The 19076-nt window shown below is 38.0% G+C and overlaps 2 protein-coding genes across 2 annotated transcripts in view; both read right to left on the reverse strand.

Moving 5' to 3' along the window:
• LOC117337581 overlaps positions 1-19076 on the reverse strand; it is a 49307-nt gene that overhangs the window by 29865 nt on the left and 366 nt on the right. Inside the window, exons 2-6 of the mRNA XM_033898626.1 lie at positions 9793-9900; positions 7873-7971; positions 7653-7757; positions 6947-7045; positions 6551-6649 (exon numbers count right to left, since the gene is read on the reverse strand). Coding sequence (XP_033754517.1) covers positions 6551-6649; positions 6947-7045; positions 7653-7757; positions 7873-7971; positions 9793-9900 — 510 coding nt within the window. The remainder of the gene's footprint in view (positions 1-6550; positions 6650-6946; positions 7046-7652; positions 7758-7872; positions 7972-9792; positions 9901-19076) is intronic.
• On the reverse strand, positions 10097-18964 carry LOC117337584. Its single transcript, XM_033898628.1, has 6 exons — positions 18294-18964; positions 14219-16595; positions 13495-13972; positions 13090-13215; positions 12233-12892; positions 10097-11330 (listed from the first exon to the last, which is right to left on the reverse strand). The coding sequence occupies exons 1-6, from the start codon at positions 18345-18347 to the stop codon at positions 11099-11101; spliced, it is 3927 nt and encodes a 1308-aa protein (XP_033754519.1). The 5' UTR covers positions 18348-18964; the 3' UTR covers positions 10097-11098.

Raw genomic sequence — 19076 nt, forward strand, 5'->3', positions numbered from 1 at the left:
GATGGCGGCTATGGCGGCCATCTTGGATTTCGACCGCCCCGAAAAATAACAACACTTGGTCACAATCATATCAGGATCATTTCAGGCAAGTTTCAGCTCAATAGCACTGTTGGCACTTGAGAAGAAGTTTAAAATGTATTTTTCAAGATGGCGGCTATGGCGGCCATCTTGGATTTTGGACCGACCCGAAAAATAACAACACTTGGTCAGGATCATCTCAGGATCATTTCTGGCAAGTTTCAGCCCAACAGCACTGGTGGAACTTGAGAAGAAGTTTAAAATGTGTTTTTCAAGATGGCGGCTATGGTGGCCATCTTGGATTTCGGACCGACCCGAAAAATAACAACACTTGGTCGCAATCATATCAGGATCATTTCAGGCAAGTTTCAGCTCAATAGCACTGGTGGAACTTGAGAAGAAGTTTAAAATGTGTTTTTCAAGATGGCGGTTATGGCGGCCATCTTGGAATTCGGAACGACCCGAAAAATAACAACACTTGGTCGGGATCATCTCGGGATCATTTCTAGCAAGTTTCAGCCCAGCAGCACTGGTGGAACTTGAGAAGAAGTTTAAAATGTGTTTTCAAAATGGCGGCTATGGCGGCCATCTTGGATTTCAGACTGACCCGAAAAATAACAACACTTGGTCAGGACCATCTCAGGATCATTTCAGGCAAGTTTCAGCTCAATCCCACTGGTGGAACTTGAGAAGAAGATTGAAATGTGAAAAGTTTACGCACGGCGGACGGCGCACGACGCACGGCGGACGGCGCACGGCGGACGGCGCACGACGACGGACGAAGCATGATGACTATAGGTCATCCTGACCCTTCGGGTCTGATGACCTAATAAAAATCTATAACTATTTCCACAGTCTATACTTAAAATGACGAAGCATTAGAACGCATAACCAATCATCAAAGTTATCACCTGTGTATAGACAATCGATTTACAAATGTACCATAACATATTTACGTTGTTAGTCTTGTTAAAGCGATGTTGTTTGTTTTTTTGTTTTTTTGGTTTTTTTTTTGGCGGGGCGGGTGGGGGGGGGGGGGGGGGGGGGGGGGCTTAAAAATGTAGATTTTATCATTTATTTGTTAATTATTCCACGAGTCTGCTAAAGAAAATGTTGTATTCGGGTATAATAGATATATGATATATGGAAAACCCAAAACGGATTAATTGTGTGAAAACGGCAGTTTTAAATCTATAACTTATGATGCCCACAGCCCATTGTTACGGTGTGTACTAAGTTTAAAATTGTTTTAGGCTGAAAGGGGGAAATATAAACTCTAGAATTAAATTGTTTGTGGCAATTTCAGTGAGTGATGTTCTATTTAAAGACATGTATGTGTTAAATAATGTCATTTGAAGTGTACAACAATGAAACAGTAAGTCCTTGTCTTGGTCCGTAATCGGTGACGTCAGTGTTCTATCTCACGTGAACAGTAAACAAATTTGAAGTTTTGATGACTGGAAAATAATGTGTATTAGGTGTTCAGTTTCATACCCTGAAGTTTTAATGAATTGAAAATAATGTGCATGAAGTGTTGTAAAAATGTTATAGCCACTTCACGATTAACAACAAAGAGCACTCTTTTTTATTCATTCAAATTAATGCCGTATAACCCTATCTGTGGACGATGAAAGTGTAACACAGGTGCAATCAGTATCAATTCTACAGAGTCTAACTGTTTGTTACAGTAACGGAGTTATATGTTCGCTCAGACGAAATGTCTAATCATTTAACCGTGTAGCCCTATTGATTTACTGCTGATATGATATAGAGGATCTGTCATGAGTTTTCCTTCATATTAGATTTATGATACGAGTTTTGAATTTTTTTATTTTTGCGAGCCTCTGGCGAGCAAAAATAAAAAATTCTAAACGAGTATCATAAATCTAATATGAAGGGAAACGAATGACAGATTCTTTTTATCATATGACGTTTTCTTTCATCGTTCCCCATCAAAAACCGATTTTCTCTTTTGCCTTGAATCGTCACATCTCAACCAAATCACCCGAACCTTCGAAGTAGGTCAATTATACCGACGAGAGAAGAAATAGTTCTAACACAACTGACTCTTGAAAAGGATTCATTTTATTAAATACACGTCTCAAAACAAAATTTCAGCATTTTTTCATTTAATCTATAATAGATAAATTGTCCTTGGTGTTTGAAACAATGAGGAAAATATTTTAGTTTGAAAGTTTATGAGCGACTGTTTTTGATGTGACGAAGCCGTGACGTCACTTGGCGCGATAATGGAGGCTTCGTTGTACAAATGTCTATTCGCTGTCGCTGTCGTACAGAACCATTGTACGGCGCCTTTTCACTGCTTTGTGTTTATCCTCGTCCTCGCGGGAGTTTATGGAGATGTGAAATGTTCCACCGTGAATATTCCAAATGAACATTGTGTTCAGACTGCCGTGAAAAGCGACTTTGGATGCCGATTTGTTGTCAGTGTTGTTTGTTTTGACATTACACGTGTTTGTCGACGACAGTGTCAGCATGTTATTCTGAGTAACCGTTGAAGGCAAGTTGTAACAAACTACATTGCCGTTTTTCATGAGGATTTTATTAAATAATGTTATTATTTGTTTATTTGAAAAGAATCTAGACTAGATATGTCTCATCGGACAACGCAACCGCAATTTTCTATCGGAGTTGAAATATGTTAACTAGGGGTCATAAAATAGATATTTGCCAGGCCTAATTTAACATCTTATAGTATAAATATAATTAAAAAACTTAGGATGTTTACATCTTGGATTTTATCTTTGATTGTACAATATGTTATGTTAATAGACCAATTTGTCGTTCAGTTGATTTTTTTTCAAAGTTTACAAGCACTAGTCGCCATTTTTACGAGTCGTAGTAAAAAGAAGTAGGTCGTTCCCACGCGTATGAATACAGTTCTCACGGAACCAGCCAATCAGCGTAGCGAAAGGTGTTATTACACTAGTATCATAAAGAAAATTTATGTGATGGGTTTATGACACCGTATATAACGGTAGTCATATGATAAATATATTTATCTAAGAATATATGTATTTTTATAGTTAAGTCCAATGTTTCAAAACCGACACCGACGATAAGGACTGTCGGATGTGAACACAAGCAGACGACGTTGTGAGAGTTGTCCCCCTTGAACGCAGATTAATCCGCGCGCGTGAAATGCTATGTAAGATAGATTTATCTTACATAGCTATCTTACATGGGCAAACTCTATCCAACATGGCGAGATATGAGAGAAAATGTTGTATTCGGGTATAATAGATATATGATATATGGAAAACCCAAAACGGATTAATTGTGTGAAAACGGCAGTTTTAAATCTATAACTTATGATGCCCACAGCCCATTGTTACGGTGTGTACTAAGTTTAAAATTGTTTTAGGCTGAAAGGGGGAAATATAAACTCTAGAATTAAATTGTTTGTAGCAATTTCAGTGAGTGATGTTCTATTTAAAGACATGTATGTGTTAAATAATGTCATTTGAAGTGTACAACAATGAAACAGTAAGTCCTTGTCTTGGTCCGTAATCGGTGACGTCAGTGTTCTATCTCACGTGAACAGTAAACAAATTTGAAGTTTTGATGACTGGAAAATAATGTGTATTAGGTGTTCAGTTTCATACCCTGAAGTTTTAATGAATTGAAAATAATGTGCATGAAGTGTTGTAAAAATGTTATAGCCACTTCACGATTAACAACAAAGAGCACTCTTTTTTATTCATTCAAATTAATGCCGTATAACCCTATCTGTGGACGATGAAAGTGTAACACAGGTGCAGTCAGTATCAATTCTACAGCTTCAAGAAGAAAAAGTTTCTTTATTGAACGTTCCCATATAAAGTAGGAGAGGCTACAAGGCCTTTCAACGACACCGAATTGTTGTGCTTGTGTAACCGGCTGTGTACAGAGGTTATCCACGAGGGAAAATTCGAACTTGTACTATCTGCACAAGCTATGCTATCCATATGATTTAATGCAAAATAAATCAGTTGGTTATACAGAAGGCTGACTGGTTATAAGGAAGCTTATATTAGGTTAGAGAAGAACATGTTTTTGTAATTCGAAACAAGTTTAACAAAGATTACGAATCTTCTAGACTACCACATCACTTCGGCATGCGTGACAAACTTTTTGCCAACACCATCTACATATAAACACAATTGAACAACTGAACATTTGATTAATGTGGATATGAGTGAATACAAAATCATATGCGAATTTCTTTTCCATTTTTCCTGTGTAGTCAACCTTCAATTCGAATTCCGTCTACTTCAAGTACAGCTGAAATCACCCCCACCGTAACACGAGTGAGGTGCAGCTTTCTGATTGCGCCAGTACATTCAAACCACCACAGGCGTCTGTATCTGGGTAATATTTATAGGGAAAACTACTCCTAATATATCGGACTATACATCGACTGTGGAGCGGAAGTAAGCTAATTAGACATAATGAAGTAACCGCGTCCTCCAGGAAATAGTCGCCGACATAACGAAGTAACCGCGTCCTCCAGGAAATAGTCGCCGACATAGCGAAGTAACCGCGTCCTCAAGTATATAGTCGCCGACATAGCGAAGTAACCGCGTCCTCAAGTATATAGTCGCCGACATAGCGAAGTAACCGCGTCCTCATGTAAATAGTCACCGACATAACGAAGTAACCGCGTCCTCCAGGAAATAGTCACCGACATAACGAACGAACCGCGTCCTCCAGGAAATAATTACCGACATAACGAAGTAACCGCGTCCTCCAGGAAATAATTACCGACATAACGATGTTACCGCGTCCTCATGAAAATAGTCACCGACATAACGAAGTAACCGCGTCCTCCAGGAAATAGTCGCAGACATAACGAAGTAACCGCGTCCTCAAGAAAATAGTCGCCGACATAACGAAGTAACCGCGTCCTCCAGGAAACAGTCACCGACATAACGAAGTAACCACGTCCTCCAGGAAATAGTCGCCGACATAGCGAAGTAACCGCGTCCTCCAGGAAATAGTCGCCGACATAACGAGGTAACCACGTTCTCCAGGAAATAGTCGCCGACATAACGAAGTAACCGCGTCCTCCAGGAAACAGTCGCCGACATAACGAAGTAACCGCGTCCTCAAGTATATAGTCGCCGACATAACGAAGTAACCACATTCTCCAGGAAATAGTCGCCGACATAACGAAGTAACCGCTTCCTCATGTAAATAGTCGCCGACATAACGAAGTAACCACGTTCTCCAGGAAATAGTCGCAGACATAACGAAGTAACCGCGTCCTCCAGGAAACAGTCGCCGACATAACGAAGTAACCGCGTCCTCCAGGAAATAGTCGCCGACATAACGAAGTAACCGCGTCCTCCAGGAAATAGTCGCCGACATAGCGAAGTAACCGCGTCCTCAAGTATATAGTCGCCGACATAGCGAAGTAACCACGTTCTCCAGGAAATAGTCGCCGACATAACGAAGTAACCGCGTCCTTATGTAAACAGTCGCCGACATAACGAAGTAACCACGTTCTCCAGGAAATAGTCGCCGACATAACGAAGTAACCGCGTCCTCAAGGAAATAGTCGCCAATATAACGAAGTAACCACGTTCTCAAGGAAATAGTCGCCGATTTAACGAAGTAACCACGTTCTCCAGGAAATAGTCGCAGACATACCGAAATCCCCGCATCATCCATGAGATATAGTCACCGACATAACGAAGTAACCGCGTCCTCCAGGAAATAGTCACCGACATAACGAAGTTACCGCGTCCTTCAGGAAATAGTCACCGACATAACGAAATCCGTGCATCATCCATGTGATATAGTCGCCGACATAACGAAGTAACCACGTCCTCCAGGAAATAGTCACCGACATAACGAAGTAACCGCGTCCTCAAGGAAATAGTCACCGACATAACGAACGAACCGCGTTCTCCAGGAAATAGTCACCGACATAACGAAGTAACCGCGTTCTCCAGGAAATAGTCGACGACATAACGAAGTAACCGCGTCCTCAAGGAAATAGTCGCCGACATAACGAAGTTACCGCGTCCTTCAGGAAATAGTCACCGACATAACGAAATCCGTGCATCATCCATGTGATATAGTCGCCGACATAACGAAGTAACCACGTCCTCCAGGAAATAGTCACCGACATAACGAAGTAACCGCGTCCTAAAGGAAATAGTCACCGACATAACGAAGTAACCGCGTTCTCCAGGAAATAGTCACCGACATAACGAAGTAACCACGTTCTCTAGGAAATAGTCGACGACATAGCGAAGTAACCGCGTCCTCCAGGAAACAGTCACCGACATAACGAAGTAACCGCGTCCTCAAGGAAATAGTCGCCGACATAACGAAGTAACCACGTTCTCCAGGAAATAGTCGCCGACATAGCGAAGTAACCGCCTGGTTCTCCATTAAATAGCCGACGACATAAGGTACTCCATCAGATATCCGACGCCATAATGAAGCCGCCGAGTCATCCGTGAAATATAATTATGGTACTCACCAAACCTGTATGATATAGACGGCAACATAATATACTCACAACGTCCTCTATAAGGTAGTCTGCACCCGATGACAAGAACTTTTCTACAGTCTTGGCATCTCCCTTCATTGCCGCGATCATCAGTGGGGTTAAGCCTTCCTGTAATATATTCATATAAAGGATAAAAAAAAACGGCGTTTAATATTCAGTTCTATATTTTCATCTTATCATTACGACGGTATAGTGACATTAACGTTTACTGCTTGTTTGCTTAAACATTACGACGGTATAGCAACTATTCTTACATTACGACGGTATATAGTGGCCGTAACGTTGAATGGTTGGTTGTGTTAACATAACGACGGTATAGCGATATTAACGTTGAATGTATGGCGACATTAACGATGAATGGTTTGGGTTTTTGTTTTAACATAACGACAGTATGGCGACACTTACATTGTTCTGCCTGTTGATCTGAGCTCCATTAGTCAGCAGAAATCCGACACAAGCCTCCCACAACTTCTCGGCAGCAAAGTGAAGGACCGTCTGACCTTCCTGGAAGGAAATTACAGCAGTGTTAGTTCACAGACATGTCACCAACTGGTCAGTTTACATAAAGATGTCGTAAAGGGATATACATATATGTATATATGTTTATGTACATTTTTGACTACAGAAGACGATGACAAACCACTCGACGTTCTCTCTGGTAAATGTAGATGTGAAATTCCATAACAAATAGATTTCGAACAAGCTATATTATTCAAATGTCGATTTCCTGATAACTTAACGATACCAACCAAGGGCAATAACTCTAATAAATGGACCGAAAACAACAACAAAGTCGAATATAGGTCATCAGAGTGGTATACTCAACAATTGCATCCAATGTCTGTAACCAGACAAACTGGCCACCATGGAAAATACGGTTAACGAAATTGGTTGTTCCACTGCCTTATCTGATTCTTAAAATCAACCAAAGAAAATCATTCAGTGAAAATAAGATATATGTTTACTTCTTTTTTTATAAATATAAGGGCCATATATCCTTCGCTTTAAAAATACACTGTTCTAAAATCCGGCTATGCCAATGTTCAATAAGCGCTGTATATCTTTTCTGAGGTAACGCCCCTCCGGTCTGATATAGTGTGTCTGTACTCACGGAGTTCGTGTGATTGATGTCTAGATTCCCACGGTATGGCCAAAGGGCATTCACCAGCTTAGCGTCCCCAGTTCTTACCGCTATACAAAACGAATTGTTCTTTTCCTGCAGGCGATAAAACAATCTGTACAGAATCAACGTCGCTGAGAAAACATTCAAATTCAGATGAAATATGCAGTAAAAAGACATTTTCCGCTTCCTCAATGCGCTATATTCTTACCATGTTGACCGCTGTGACGTCAGCGCCGTGTTTCAGAAGGAGTTCGGCCATCTCGGCGTGTCGGTTCTGTGTGGCTAACATCAATGGGGTGCTGGCGTCCTACCAAAGATAAACAGCATTCGTTCATACAGGACGTGGTCTAATTTACAGGAGATGGTCTAATTTACAGGAGGTGATCTAATTTACAGGAGGTGATCTAATTTACAGGAGGTGGTCTAACTTACAGGAGGTGGTCTTATTTACAGGAGGTGGTCTAATTTACAGGAGGTGATCTAATTTACAGGAGGTGGTCTAATTTACAGGAGGTGATCTAATTTAGAGGAGGTGGTCTTATTTACAGGAGGTGATCTAATTTACAGGAGGTTACCTAATTTACAGGAGGTGATCTAATATCCTTCTTGTGTAAACATTCACAGGCTTGACAGCATTTCACATTCTCTTTTGTTCCATTTTCACCTATTTTATTTTCTTTTAATTTGGTAAAATCAACATTAGTAGCTATTTTGGGACCGATTTCAACGGATAAGACTGGAGTCCAAGTCTCTGACTGGGAGCAGTTGGACAGGGTTACCTCAGGGATGTATTTTAGGACCTTTATTTTTATGAATAACATTTTATTTTGTTAGTAAGGGTGCCCTCTATAAGTATACAGATGATAACACACAGTGGCATATTGTCTAAGACCCTGTTCAACAATAAACTTGAAGGGAAGATATTTTAATTAAGTTTTTAGCGAATAATGGTATGATTCATGGGGATACACATAACAGGATAGCTTCCTGTACTATAGAAGTTGTAAAATGTCAACATGTTTAACTTTTAGAAGGTACATACATTGATTTCAACTTAAAAGTTTGATCTTCATGTTTCTAATATTTGCAAGAAAGCATCTTAACAGTTACGTGTGTAAACAGGATGAAGTGTAACCTAAGCAAGCAGGGGATATCTTGATTTTTAAATCTTGTAGTCTTTCAAATTGTAATGATTGTCCCCTGGCATGGCATAATTCTGCAGTTTAATTCCACACGGAGGATGAAGACGATACAAGAAAAAGCAATTCGTCTTATTGATAATGACGTCACAACGTCATTTTCTGATCTTTTTAAGAAAACTAATTAATATAAACAAAATGAAAACCATGGCTTGTGAAGATTTTCATTTATATTACCAATGCAGTCCCAGATTATCTATGCAATATCTAAACTTTGAAACCTTAGGAATGAAAATAAGCTGGAGCTACCAAGAGTACGTCCCACTAAGAACCCGCCTGCAGGGTGTGGAACAGTCGCCAACCATTTGAGGAAGGTGGATAATTATCCAGAGTTTTTTTCTGACTGCTGACCCGGTTTCATCATTATTCCTGTACCCTGTATACTGGCCCGTGTTCCATAATCGTTGTAAACTCAACAAAGATTTATTTAAGGACCAGAAAATTCAGAATCCGCCGGTTTTTAATCAATTTCTATTTCACTCTGAAATGTTTTTGAATGAAAACAAAATCGGGAGAAATACTATTATATTGTAGCGGAACTGGACTGGGTCGATCTTCGGCGACCAGGTAACTCAGTGGTAGAGTGTCCGTCTAGAGTTCGGAGGGTCCCGGGTTCGAACCCCGGTCTGACTGCTACGTTTTCTCCTCTCCTGTTACATAATTGGCGAGCTTGCCTACCCTTGTTTAAAGCTTTAGGTGTATGCTTAGCAAGGGGATATCCGAACTTGTGGTCTTCGGGGATGAAGACTTGAAAAAAAGGAGGGAGGAATGTAGCGGAACTGGACTGGGTCGATCATCGGCGACCAGGTAACTCAGTGGTAGAGTGTCCGTCTAGAGTTCGGAGGGTCCCGGGTTCGAACCCCGGTCTGACTGCTACATTTTCTCCTCTCCTGTTACAATATAATGTACGTCTATGCCATTTTACTCACCGCCGTAGACCTGACATTGACATTCGAGCCCGCATCTAGAAATCTGCGCATCACGTCCACATTTCCCACTGCGGCCACTAGACAAAGAGGATCCATCCCAATCTGAAACTGTGTGCCTCCGAGTTATTTATACGTTTTTGCATGATTTCAGACAATGTAGAAAATATTCTTCATATAAGCATGTCTTCAGTACTGGGACAAATAGTGTGACAGCAGGTCAGAATTTTCAAAATGAATTTATTTTAGAACAGATTGTAGTTTTATGTAGTTGACATATGTACAATTCAAGAATTAAATGCTGCGAGATAATACAATGGATCGTTTTAGCCTCATCTACCAATTCATTGAAGCCACATGAATCCTTACGTAAGTAACATGGTGTCCAAGAAAGCACACTAGACCTTAAAAGTAAACACTAAATTGTTATTTATATAATGTATATTATAACTCAGTCTCTATATACTCAGGCAAAACTATTTCTAAAAAGTTCAATGTTAAAACAAAAAAAATTATCAGATAAAAATATTTGGACACCATTACTTACATAAGATTGAATATTTATTTTGAATATGGCGCTTCTATCTTCATTCAAGTCTATATATTATTTGATTAATCCAATGAATACAAAGTGTACATCTTTCCCATATCATTTGGTTGTTACTATTATATCATTTCAGTTGTAAATTAGTATTCTTATGTAAGTAACTGGGACACAAATGGTAAATTTGGACACCATTACTTACGTAAGATTGAAACTTAATCAACATTCTCCACTAAAAGTCACACTAGAATTTATGACAAATTATTTTGTGAAGTTTTTGAATGTCTGTCACAAACAAACATCTAGTAATCTTCATGGATTAATGGCAAGTCATAGAAAGTGATCAACAAACAAAAATAATGATCACAAACACCATTATTAAAGTTTTCAAAAAAAAGTGTATGCTTTTCAAAATATTTGAAATCAGTGACCATGACAGTCCGTTACATTAAATTTTGGTTCCAATAATATTACATTTTGAATGAAAGAACCAATAATATTACATTTTGAATGAAAGGAATTATAATTCATTGATGTTTATATGATTATTAATAAAGTCTTTATGATAGATAGTTACATGTTTGCAAATGATTTTTCTTTTACCTTAAAAAAACATGACTTGCATTGTGTTATGCTGTATCAACAAACCATGGATAAATCAATCAGGTGGCGTAACTGACAAGAGAGATTCATTTTGCATGGCTAACAGAAATTTTGGTAGGATGTACAAGAAGTAGAAATTACAGCAGGCAGGATACTTGAAAATTATTTATAACAAAATTCAGTCTCCTTCCCGAATTCCAATTTTGGCCGACACTTAAAATGTGTAGTAAAATCGACTGCCTCCTTCCCATACGAGATCAGGGGCTGGAATAACTCTGACAATGTCGTTAACAACAGCACAAAACTTTTTGGAATTAAGGGTCCATTTTGATTTCTTCCCCTTCTTTTCAAAGAACTGTATCCACAGCAGTTTATCTGGCTGCATATCAATAACCTGTCAAAGGAATTAGGTACATGTTAAATTTTAAGACAAGATAAAAGTTTTTTAAACAATTCTTTTAAAAATGGAAGATAAGAAAAGTAAATTTGATGAGTGAACAGAATATAACAAATGAAGTTGGTTGATGAAAATTTACATATCATTAAACAGTCACAGTATTTTTTCGCAAAATTAACAATTCAAACTTAAACACAATTTAACTGTACCTCTCCATGTTATCCTTTACAACCATTATTGATTTTCTTCATTTTTAATTTATACAAAACAAATAACTAATAAACAAGATGAAAAAATAGTACAAACTATAACAGCATGCAAACTTTAGGAAGTTGTCACAACTTCAAAATTACTTACAACAGCTGGTAAATGCTGTGAACCATGTTGAATTTCAACATGTGTTCCAACATTAATCCTGAACAAATGATTAGAAAAATGATTTAACTTAACTATGATCACCACACTTAAAACAGCTTGGGACAATAACAATCAATAGTGTATTAATGACGATATCATTACGTCGAATATTTAAAGGGTATTTATAAATTAGCTGTCATATCATAGATCTATATATTATTTAATGACTATTGTCAACAGGCATGATTAAAACCAGTGATTCTAACGAAAGTCTACAATCGAAAAGGAATACATGTGGCTTAAAGGGACATGTTCACTGCATCAACATTTTGTAAAGACTCCCCCATAAAAATATATCCACCACTTCGATGAGCTAAAAAAAACGTACGAGGGTTCATATGGACATTCTTTAATTCATGTTTAACATGAGAAATTTTGATTGAAATCAATTTGGATAGTGTCCCAGAAAAAAAACTGCCTTTTTCCTAAAAACAGTATAAGGGAGATCCTGAGGACAAAGTAATTTATTTCTTTTGCCTTACCCTGTAACTGGGGTCGAAATAGAGTCAGCTGGATGCTGCCCATCATCTTTCATCATAGCTGGTGGCTCATTTTCATCAATGAGGCTGTGGATAGACTCAACTGGAGGCTGCCTCTCATCATTCATCATAGCTGGTGGCTCATTTTCATCAATGAGGCTGTGGATAGACTCGACTGGAGGCTGCCCGTCATCATTCATCATGGCTGGTGGCTCATTTTCATCAATGAGGCTGTGGATAGATTTCACTGGAGGCTGCCCGTCATCATTCATCATGGCTGGTGGCTCATTTTCATCAATGAGGCTGTGGATAGACTCGACTGGAGGCTGCCCGTCATCATTCATCATGGCTGGTGGCTCATTTTCATCAATGAGGCTGTGGATAGATTTCACTGGAGGCTGCCCGTCATCATTCATCAAGGCTGGTGGCTCATTTTCATCAATGAGGCTGTGGATATATTTCACTGGAGGCTGTCTGTCATCTTTCATCATGGCTGGTGGCTCATTTTCATCAATGAGGCTGTGGATAGACTCGACTGGAGGCTGCCCGTCATCATTCATCATGGCTGGTGGCTCATTTTCATCAATGAGGCTGTGGATAGATTTCACTGGAGGCTGCCCGTCATCATTCATCATGGCTGGTGGCTCCTTTTCTTCAATGAGGCTGTGGATAGACAAGGAGAGGTTACCTCTGCATAATACATTCAGGAAAAACAATTAGATCCAGTTAATTAATTAATCAATATGTATTGAATATGGATAAATACAGCATTTGTCTTAAATTCTGCATTTACTTTTTCAAGCTGTACGTAACTTACCTACCTTTAGAAAAGTTATGATCCAATCTTTAACCATACATACCTGGAATTGAGGAAGTCCAATACAGCACTTGTCATGTCGACACAGTAGGATTCATCAGTTTCATTGTCAAACAACACAGGTACTTCAATATTTAGAATTTCCAATGCATCCCTGTCACTTGTAAAACTAAATAAAATATATATAAGAAACAAAACTCCTGCATTAACCAATTGAAAACAATATATATAATAGCATCATTTTTCATCTTCAGTTTATAGTCTCATTTTTCAACAATTTGTACCAGTAAAAATATTTTTATCAATAATTTTGGTCTTGATCTTTACAAGTTTTTATGAAGAAATTGGAATATGACCTGTACTGAAATAGTAACTTTACTTTATTGCAGAAATAAGGCAATTTTCAGTAAAACTAAGGGCAGACATTTCTACAGTTATATAATTGTACCTTGTTTCTTGATGACCAACAGGATCATCTAAATCTTGCGACGTTCCATGGTCTGACTCTGGTATGATTTCATCTTCACATTCTGACATGTCTACATCATCATATTCACTTTCACTACTGGTGTCACTTCCTGCTGTCACTTCTCGCCGTGTCCCTCTTGCTCCTTGCTGGGCACCTCTTGCTCTTGCTCCTTGCTGGGCACCTCTTGCTCCTCGCCTGGCACCTCTTGCTCTTGCTCCTCGCCGGGCACCTCTTGTTCTTGCTCCTTGCTGGGCACCTCTTGCTCTTGCTCCTCGCCGGGCACCTCTTGTTCTTGCTCCTCGCCGGGCACCTCTTGTTCTTTCACATTCTGTCATGTCTACATCATATTCACTTTCACTATTGGTGTCACTTCCTGCTGTCACTTCTCGCCGTGTCCCTCTAGCTCCTCGCCGGGCCCCTCTTGCTCGATACGCACCTCTTGCTCCTCGCTGGGCACCTATGTTTTGAAATAGAACAATATAATTATAATATATTACTTGAATGAATGTTTTTAAGTGCTACTCATGACATTTAAATTCTTAAATTTTAATCTATATAAATACTACTTGGTTGTGTTTATACTTATCAATAATGAATAAATGACATACATTAAATGTATAGATAAATTGTACAGGAGTAGTAAATCATTTTGAGTAGATATGATTTTGTTGATTTTTACATGTATGTATTATTGTATACTAACCATTCCTGGGGTTGGTCTTCAGATTGCTGATTTTCCAAGTGCCAGTGAGATTCTGATGCTGACACACCCCCATCTCATTCTGTGGCCCCACACACTCTTTACAAAAACAACTTCTTTCTCTTGATGTTACAATGCCTGACTGGATACCCCTAAAAGAATGCAGTGACCTGGAGTCCTTTAACGTTTTCAGGTTTTCCATTCTGCTATTGCGATTTCTGTTGATGTCATTATGTTTCACAAAGAAAAATGATCTTTTCTTGTGACAGTGGCTACTTTCTTCCTTTGGGATTGATAAGTTGTTCTTGGCAAAGTTGTAAAAATCTGTTGCGTTTGATAGGACAGCTCTACGTGAAGACACGGCCAGGGACGCACTACGTTTGATGACGCCTATCTCACCATCGCATGGCCCCTTCCCATGACGCGAACCGAAAAAATGCTTTTCCGTTCCAAATCCAAAATCATCTTGGCTAGATGACAAATCCATGAAGTTGTATTTGCATTTGTATTGAGAAGGTGCCCCATCAGAGTAGTGAATTTCTTTTTCAATTTCCAGACCACTTTGCATCAGAAATTCATTTGCTTTTGTTACTGAATGTTGTACAAAGTGGTAATCATGCTTATGATCTTCTGAAATAAACACCAAGGAATGATGCATTGACTCATTGCAGTCTTGGACTGGGCATCGATGATAAGCGACAATAGGATGAATAGTCACCTGTTCATATGTCCAGTGTGCGCTTTGTGCCTCGTCTTGGTGACGACAGCAATAATTTTCTGCAAAATCCAGGCACATGAGCATCCATTTGTTAGGAATATTTGTTTTCAAATATTCAAACTCCTTTGTCTGCCAAAATGCATTGAAAAGATGTTTTGAAAAGGGAACAAGTTGTTTTTTCAACTCATCCAGACATTCCTCAACCAATCCAGTCTTGCATTTCAAGGCCATGTACTTTTTTGAAACAGGATTCCCATTGACAACTGTTGTTTTTTCGTCCTGTTCCCACTTCTGCCACGATATTGTCTGATTGTCCGAAAAGTCTTGAAATTGCCTGGCAAGAATATCCCCAAACTTGTCAATGCCACATTTTTCACACTCTCTGTCGATGCAATGTTTTTGATAATATTCACCCTCTTTTGGGCATAGAGTATTACGGGACATCTCATACCGGTCACTTGCAACAACAGGTATCTTCTTCTGGACACAAAAACACTTCAAGCTTTTCACTTTAAAATCAATATTTATACAATACTCGCATAAACACTGTAAATATTTGTTTTTTGTCATTGGGAGTACATTATCTGGTTTCAGACTGGCAAATTTGCTGTAGGAAATCTGCTGGTCTGGGTTTTCCTCAGTGAATTTGGTGTATGTTGTCTTCAGAGAACATTCCAGTGCTTTCCTTACCGACAAATCCTTCTTGACCGATCTCTGATTTGGTAGCTCTCTTGAGATATACATTTTGCCATAAAAGTTTTCCACTGTGTTGACAACTTCAATTGGTAATGTGTCTTTTCGCTCTTTTCTCCTCACTTCAAGATCTTTATTTTTTTCATACTGTGTCGCCAATTTTCTGCTTATTTGAAATTGTGTTTTGATTCTTTTGTTTACTCTCCCTTTCGCAAGCAGTGCACTGTGTAGAATGCGTCGCAGCCTGTTGTCCTTGGAGTTTCTTCTACATTTCAATTCTTCAATTTTGTCCCTAATGCCCATCTGTGTTGTTTCAAGGTAGTCTAACCGTTTCTTTGCACCTGGGGATGTAATGCACTTTTTCATAAGGGCAGCTTTTTTATTTGGTGTAGTTTTTGCGATGATACTGGATACAACATCCGCAAACTTATTTGCATCTGTGGGGAGTATTCGCAGTGACCTAGAAATAGCCTTTCGCTTAGCAGCTGCAGATGGGAATCCACCAGATGGAACGACAGATGTATTTGAACTTGAACTTCGTGAAGATGACGATGCGTTGGAAACTGCTTTTTTTCCTTGCTTCTTTAAGGCATATAACTCTCTTCGTCTCTCATTTACCCTCCTCCTTTTCTGTGCACTCATGTTACTTCTTTGATCTCTCTTGACTTTTTTCCAAGTCTCTCTCTGTTTTTCTGTAGCATTTCTTGTGTATGCCCGTTTATTTGTAATATATATATTGAAGCCTGGTTCTGACTTTTTTTTCTGTCTGTACCTCTGATTGCGAATTCTTGCCTTTTCATTATATTTTTGTTTTTGTTCTTCTGTCATTGATGCACGAAAAGCCTGTATACGAAGACTTTCATATGCCCTGTAGCTCTTATATACAGCAACATCTTTTTTCATTCTCTCGCGAAAATCTTTTTGGTATTGTGCATTTGTTTTCTTTTTTTGTCGAACGATTGGTGGAACCTAACAAAGACATAAACAAAGGGTTATTTACACTTTGTAGGTAATATTTCAGTCAAAGTTAACATCAAACTTGATCAAGGTATTCACACACTTAATAACCTTTGTGTGAAGTTTGATCAAAATCTTTTCAGAAATGAAGATGTATAGTGCTGACAACTTGGACCATGTATGTAAATAAGGTCTACGGTAAGAATGCTATAAACCCACGGCAGACTGTCTTTACTCAAAGGGATAATAATACCATAAATACCAAATTGATTTACAATAATTTGCTATTATTGCAAAGTTAAAGTTTTTTCTGTTTAAAAGTGATAAATTGTATGAACTAATTTTTGGTGTCCTCTGATATGAACATAAAACATTGAAAATTAAAATACATAAAACCAACAAATAATTTTCAATGTCATAATTCAAACCCTTATAATTATTGCCTATAATAACTTCAAAAATTTTATAATCAAGAAAACATTTCATTCTGAGGTGATAAAATGGAATGGTCTTACGTTCAAAGAAAGACACTGGATTCTGAATTAATTTCAGTGTCCAATGATATGAACATAATACATCAAGCAATGTTCTTCAAAATCACATATTAAATATTGTAATGACATAATTTAAACACTAATATAACCTTTTAATTGTACAATTGAATAAGTCATGGAATCATTTCAATTTTAGGTTGTAAAACAATATGCCCTTATGTTCAAAGAAAGACACTGGAAAACAATAATTCATTTTGGTGTCCAATGATATGAACAAAATGTAAATGAAATAATCTGTCAAACTCTCATATTAAACTTGAATGTCATAATTCTGTAAGAATAACATTAATAAGAGCTATATGATTTATAAAACAAATACCTTTTTATTTAAATTTGAAAGAAGAAAATTGTATGTTTTTATGTTCAAAGTAGGACACTTCAAGTTAAATATCTTGTAGTGTCCATCATACGTACATAATTTGTTTTCTGACATTGATGATAAGTTCAAAATAAATATACACAAAAGAAGTTAAAATGAAATTCATCTCTGTATTTAGAAGTCAACTGGTAATTTTCAATCAAGTAAACATTATGGAATTACTACTATTTCAAACCATCTTATGTTCGGATAAAAGACACCTAACACCGGGAAATTATTGTGTCTCCAATACGTACGTAAACTCGCATTGACATGTAACACTAATACAACTATTTCAGGCATCAATACCATTTCTGTCGATTGTACAAATATAATTTTGAAATTTGAAAATAAATCTCCATGCAGGCATTATATGAATAATGAATTGTTCACTTTCGCTTTTGTTCACTTATAAGGACACTCCCGTTGGCTACTGTTATCGTGTCTCCGATACGAACATAATATGGATGGAATCCAAGTGATCGACAAGTTTCACAAACGATATTTTCGCTGACTGAATTGATTAATGAAAAATATCCAATATAACACATCTAAATCGGTCTGAAACATTTGCAGTACTCGAGAACGTATATGGTAGACTTTTGTTCAATCTATGGACACGAACATCCTTTGGAAACAGCTTGTCAATAAACACCCACAACATCGTATGTATGCTTATCAGAACCAAAAAAGTGCACTAAAATAACTTGTTGGGTCCTCATTTCGGATGCTAGAAATCAAAAGTTTGGATATAAATCATACATTCATTTTTAATCGGGTATACACACGAAAACTTACCTCTTCCTTACGTTCGTCCCGTCGCGGCCGGAGACGGGACACCAACGCATCCATGGTCCGTTTACAATGCCCGAGTGATCAGCGATGAAGAACGCTGCAGTGTCAAAGCAGTCACGTGATGTTGTTTTCATTGGAGATGTAAAGCTAGCAAATATTGTTTCGTAAAGCAGCGTTAGCACCGCATCTTATGTTCGTATCGCTGAGGACACGAAGTGTGTACGAGATATAGATGACTTCAAAAAATATGTTTACGTAACAGTTTTGCACTAAATCATTTCAAAATATGTTATGTCAGATGATTTCAACATTACGTGCACAAAATATGCTACTATATCCACGGCATGGTAAGAGAACTGGTAACTTGTAGTAATGGTTTAAAAAGGACACGGAGAGATGTGAACGTAAGATCATCTTCAAATGATTATTCTTCATTGTACACTCGTGTTTGTGATTTTTTTTTACAGTGTATGTGTTTATACATGACTGCTCTGGCAAAATGACACATTTAAACTGTACTGGGAGATTAAATAAATGTAAAAAAAACCAGTATCATATCACCTGTTGGAAATGTCACACTTTTGCACTTGAAAAGTGCACATTTTTGCTAGGTTTTATTTGTCTACAAAATAACCTATAACATGCAGACCAATCATATATCATGATTTATTTGCAAGAAGTATGCCACATACAACAAAACAAAACTGATACTTCAAATATGTTTATTTTATTAGATATTTACATTTTATATGCAATATGCAAATTTGTCCCAGTACTGAAGATGGA

This window comes from Pecten maximus, chromosome 11 (genome assembly GCF_902652985.1).
Source record: "Pecten maximus chromosome 11, xPecMax1.1, whole genome shotgun sequence".
Taxonomy (NCBI): domain Eukaryota; kingdom Metazoa; phylum Mollusca; class Bivalvia; order Pectinida; family Pectinidae; genus Pecten; species Pecten maximus.

Coding starts and splice junctions, on each gene's coding strand:
- LOC117337584 (XM_033898628.1), bottom strand. CDS start 18,347: ATGGATGCGTTGGTGTCCCGTCTCCGGCCGCGACGGGACGAACGTAAG. Junction 13,216..13,494: donor GTTGGTCATCAAGAAACAAG/GTACAATTATAT, acceptor TATTTTATTTAG/TTTTACAAGTGACAGGGATG. Junction 11,331..12,232: donor ATTTCGACCCCAGTTACAGG/GTAAGGCAAAAG, acceptor TTCCTTTGACAG/GTTATTGATATGCAGCCAGA.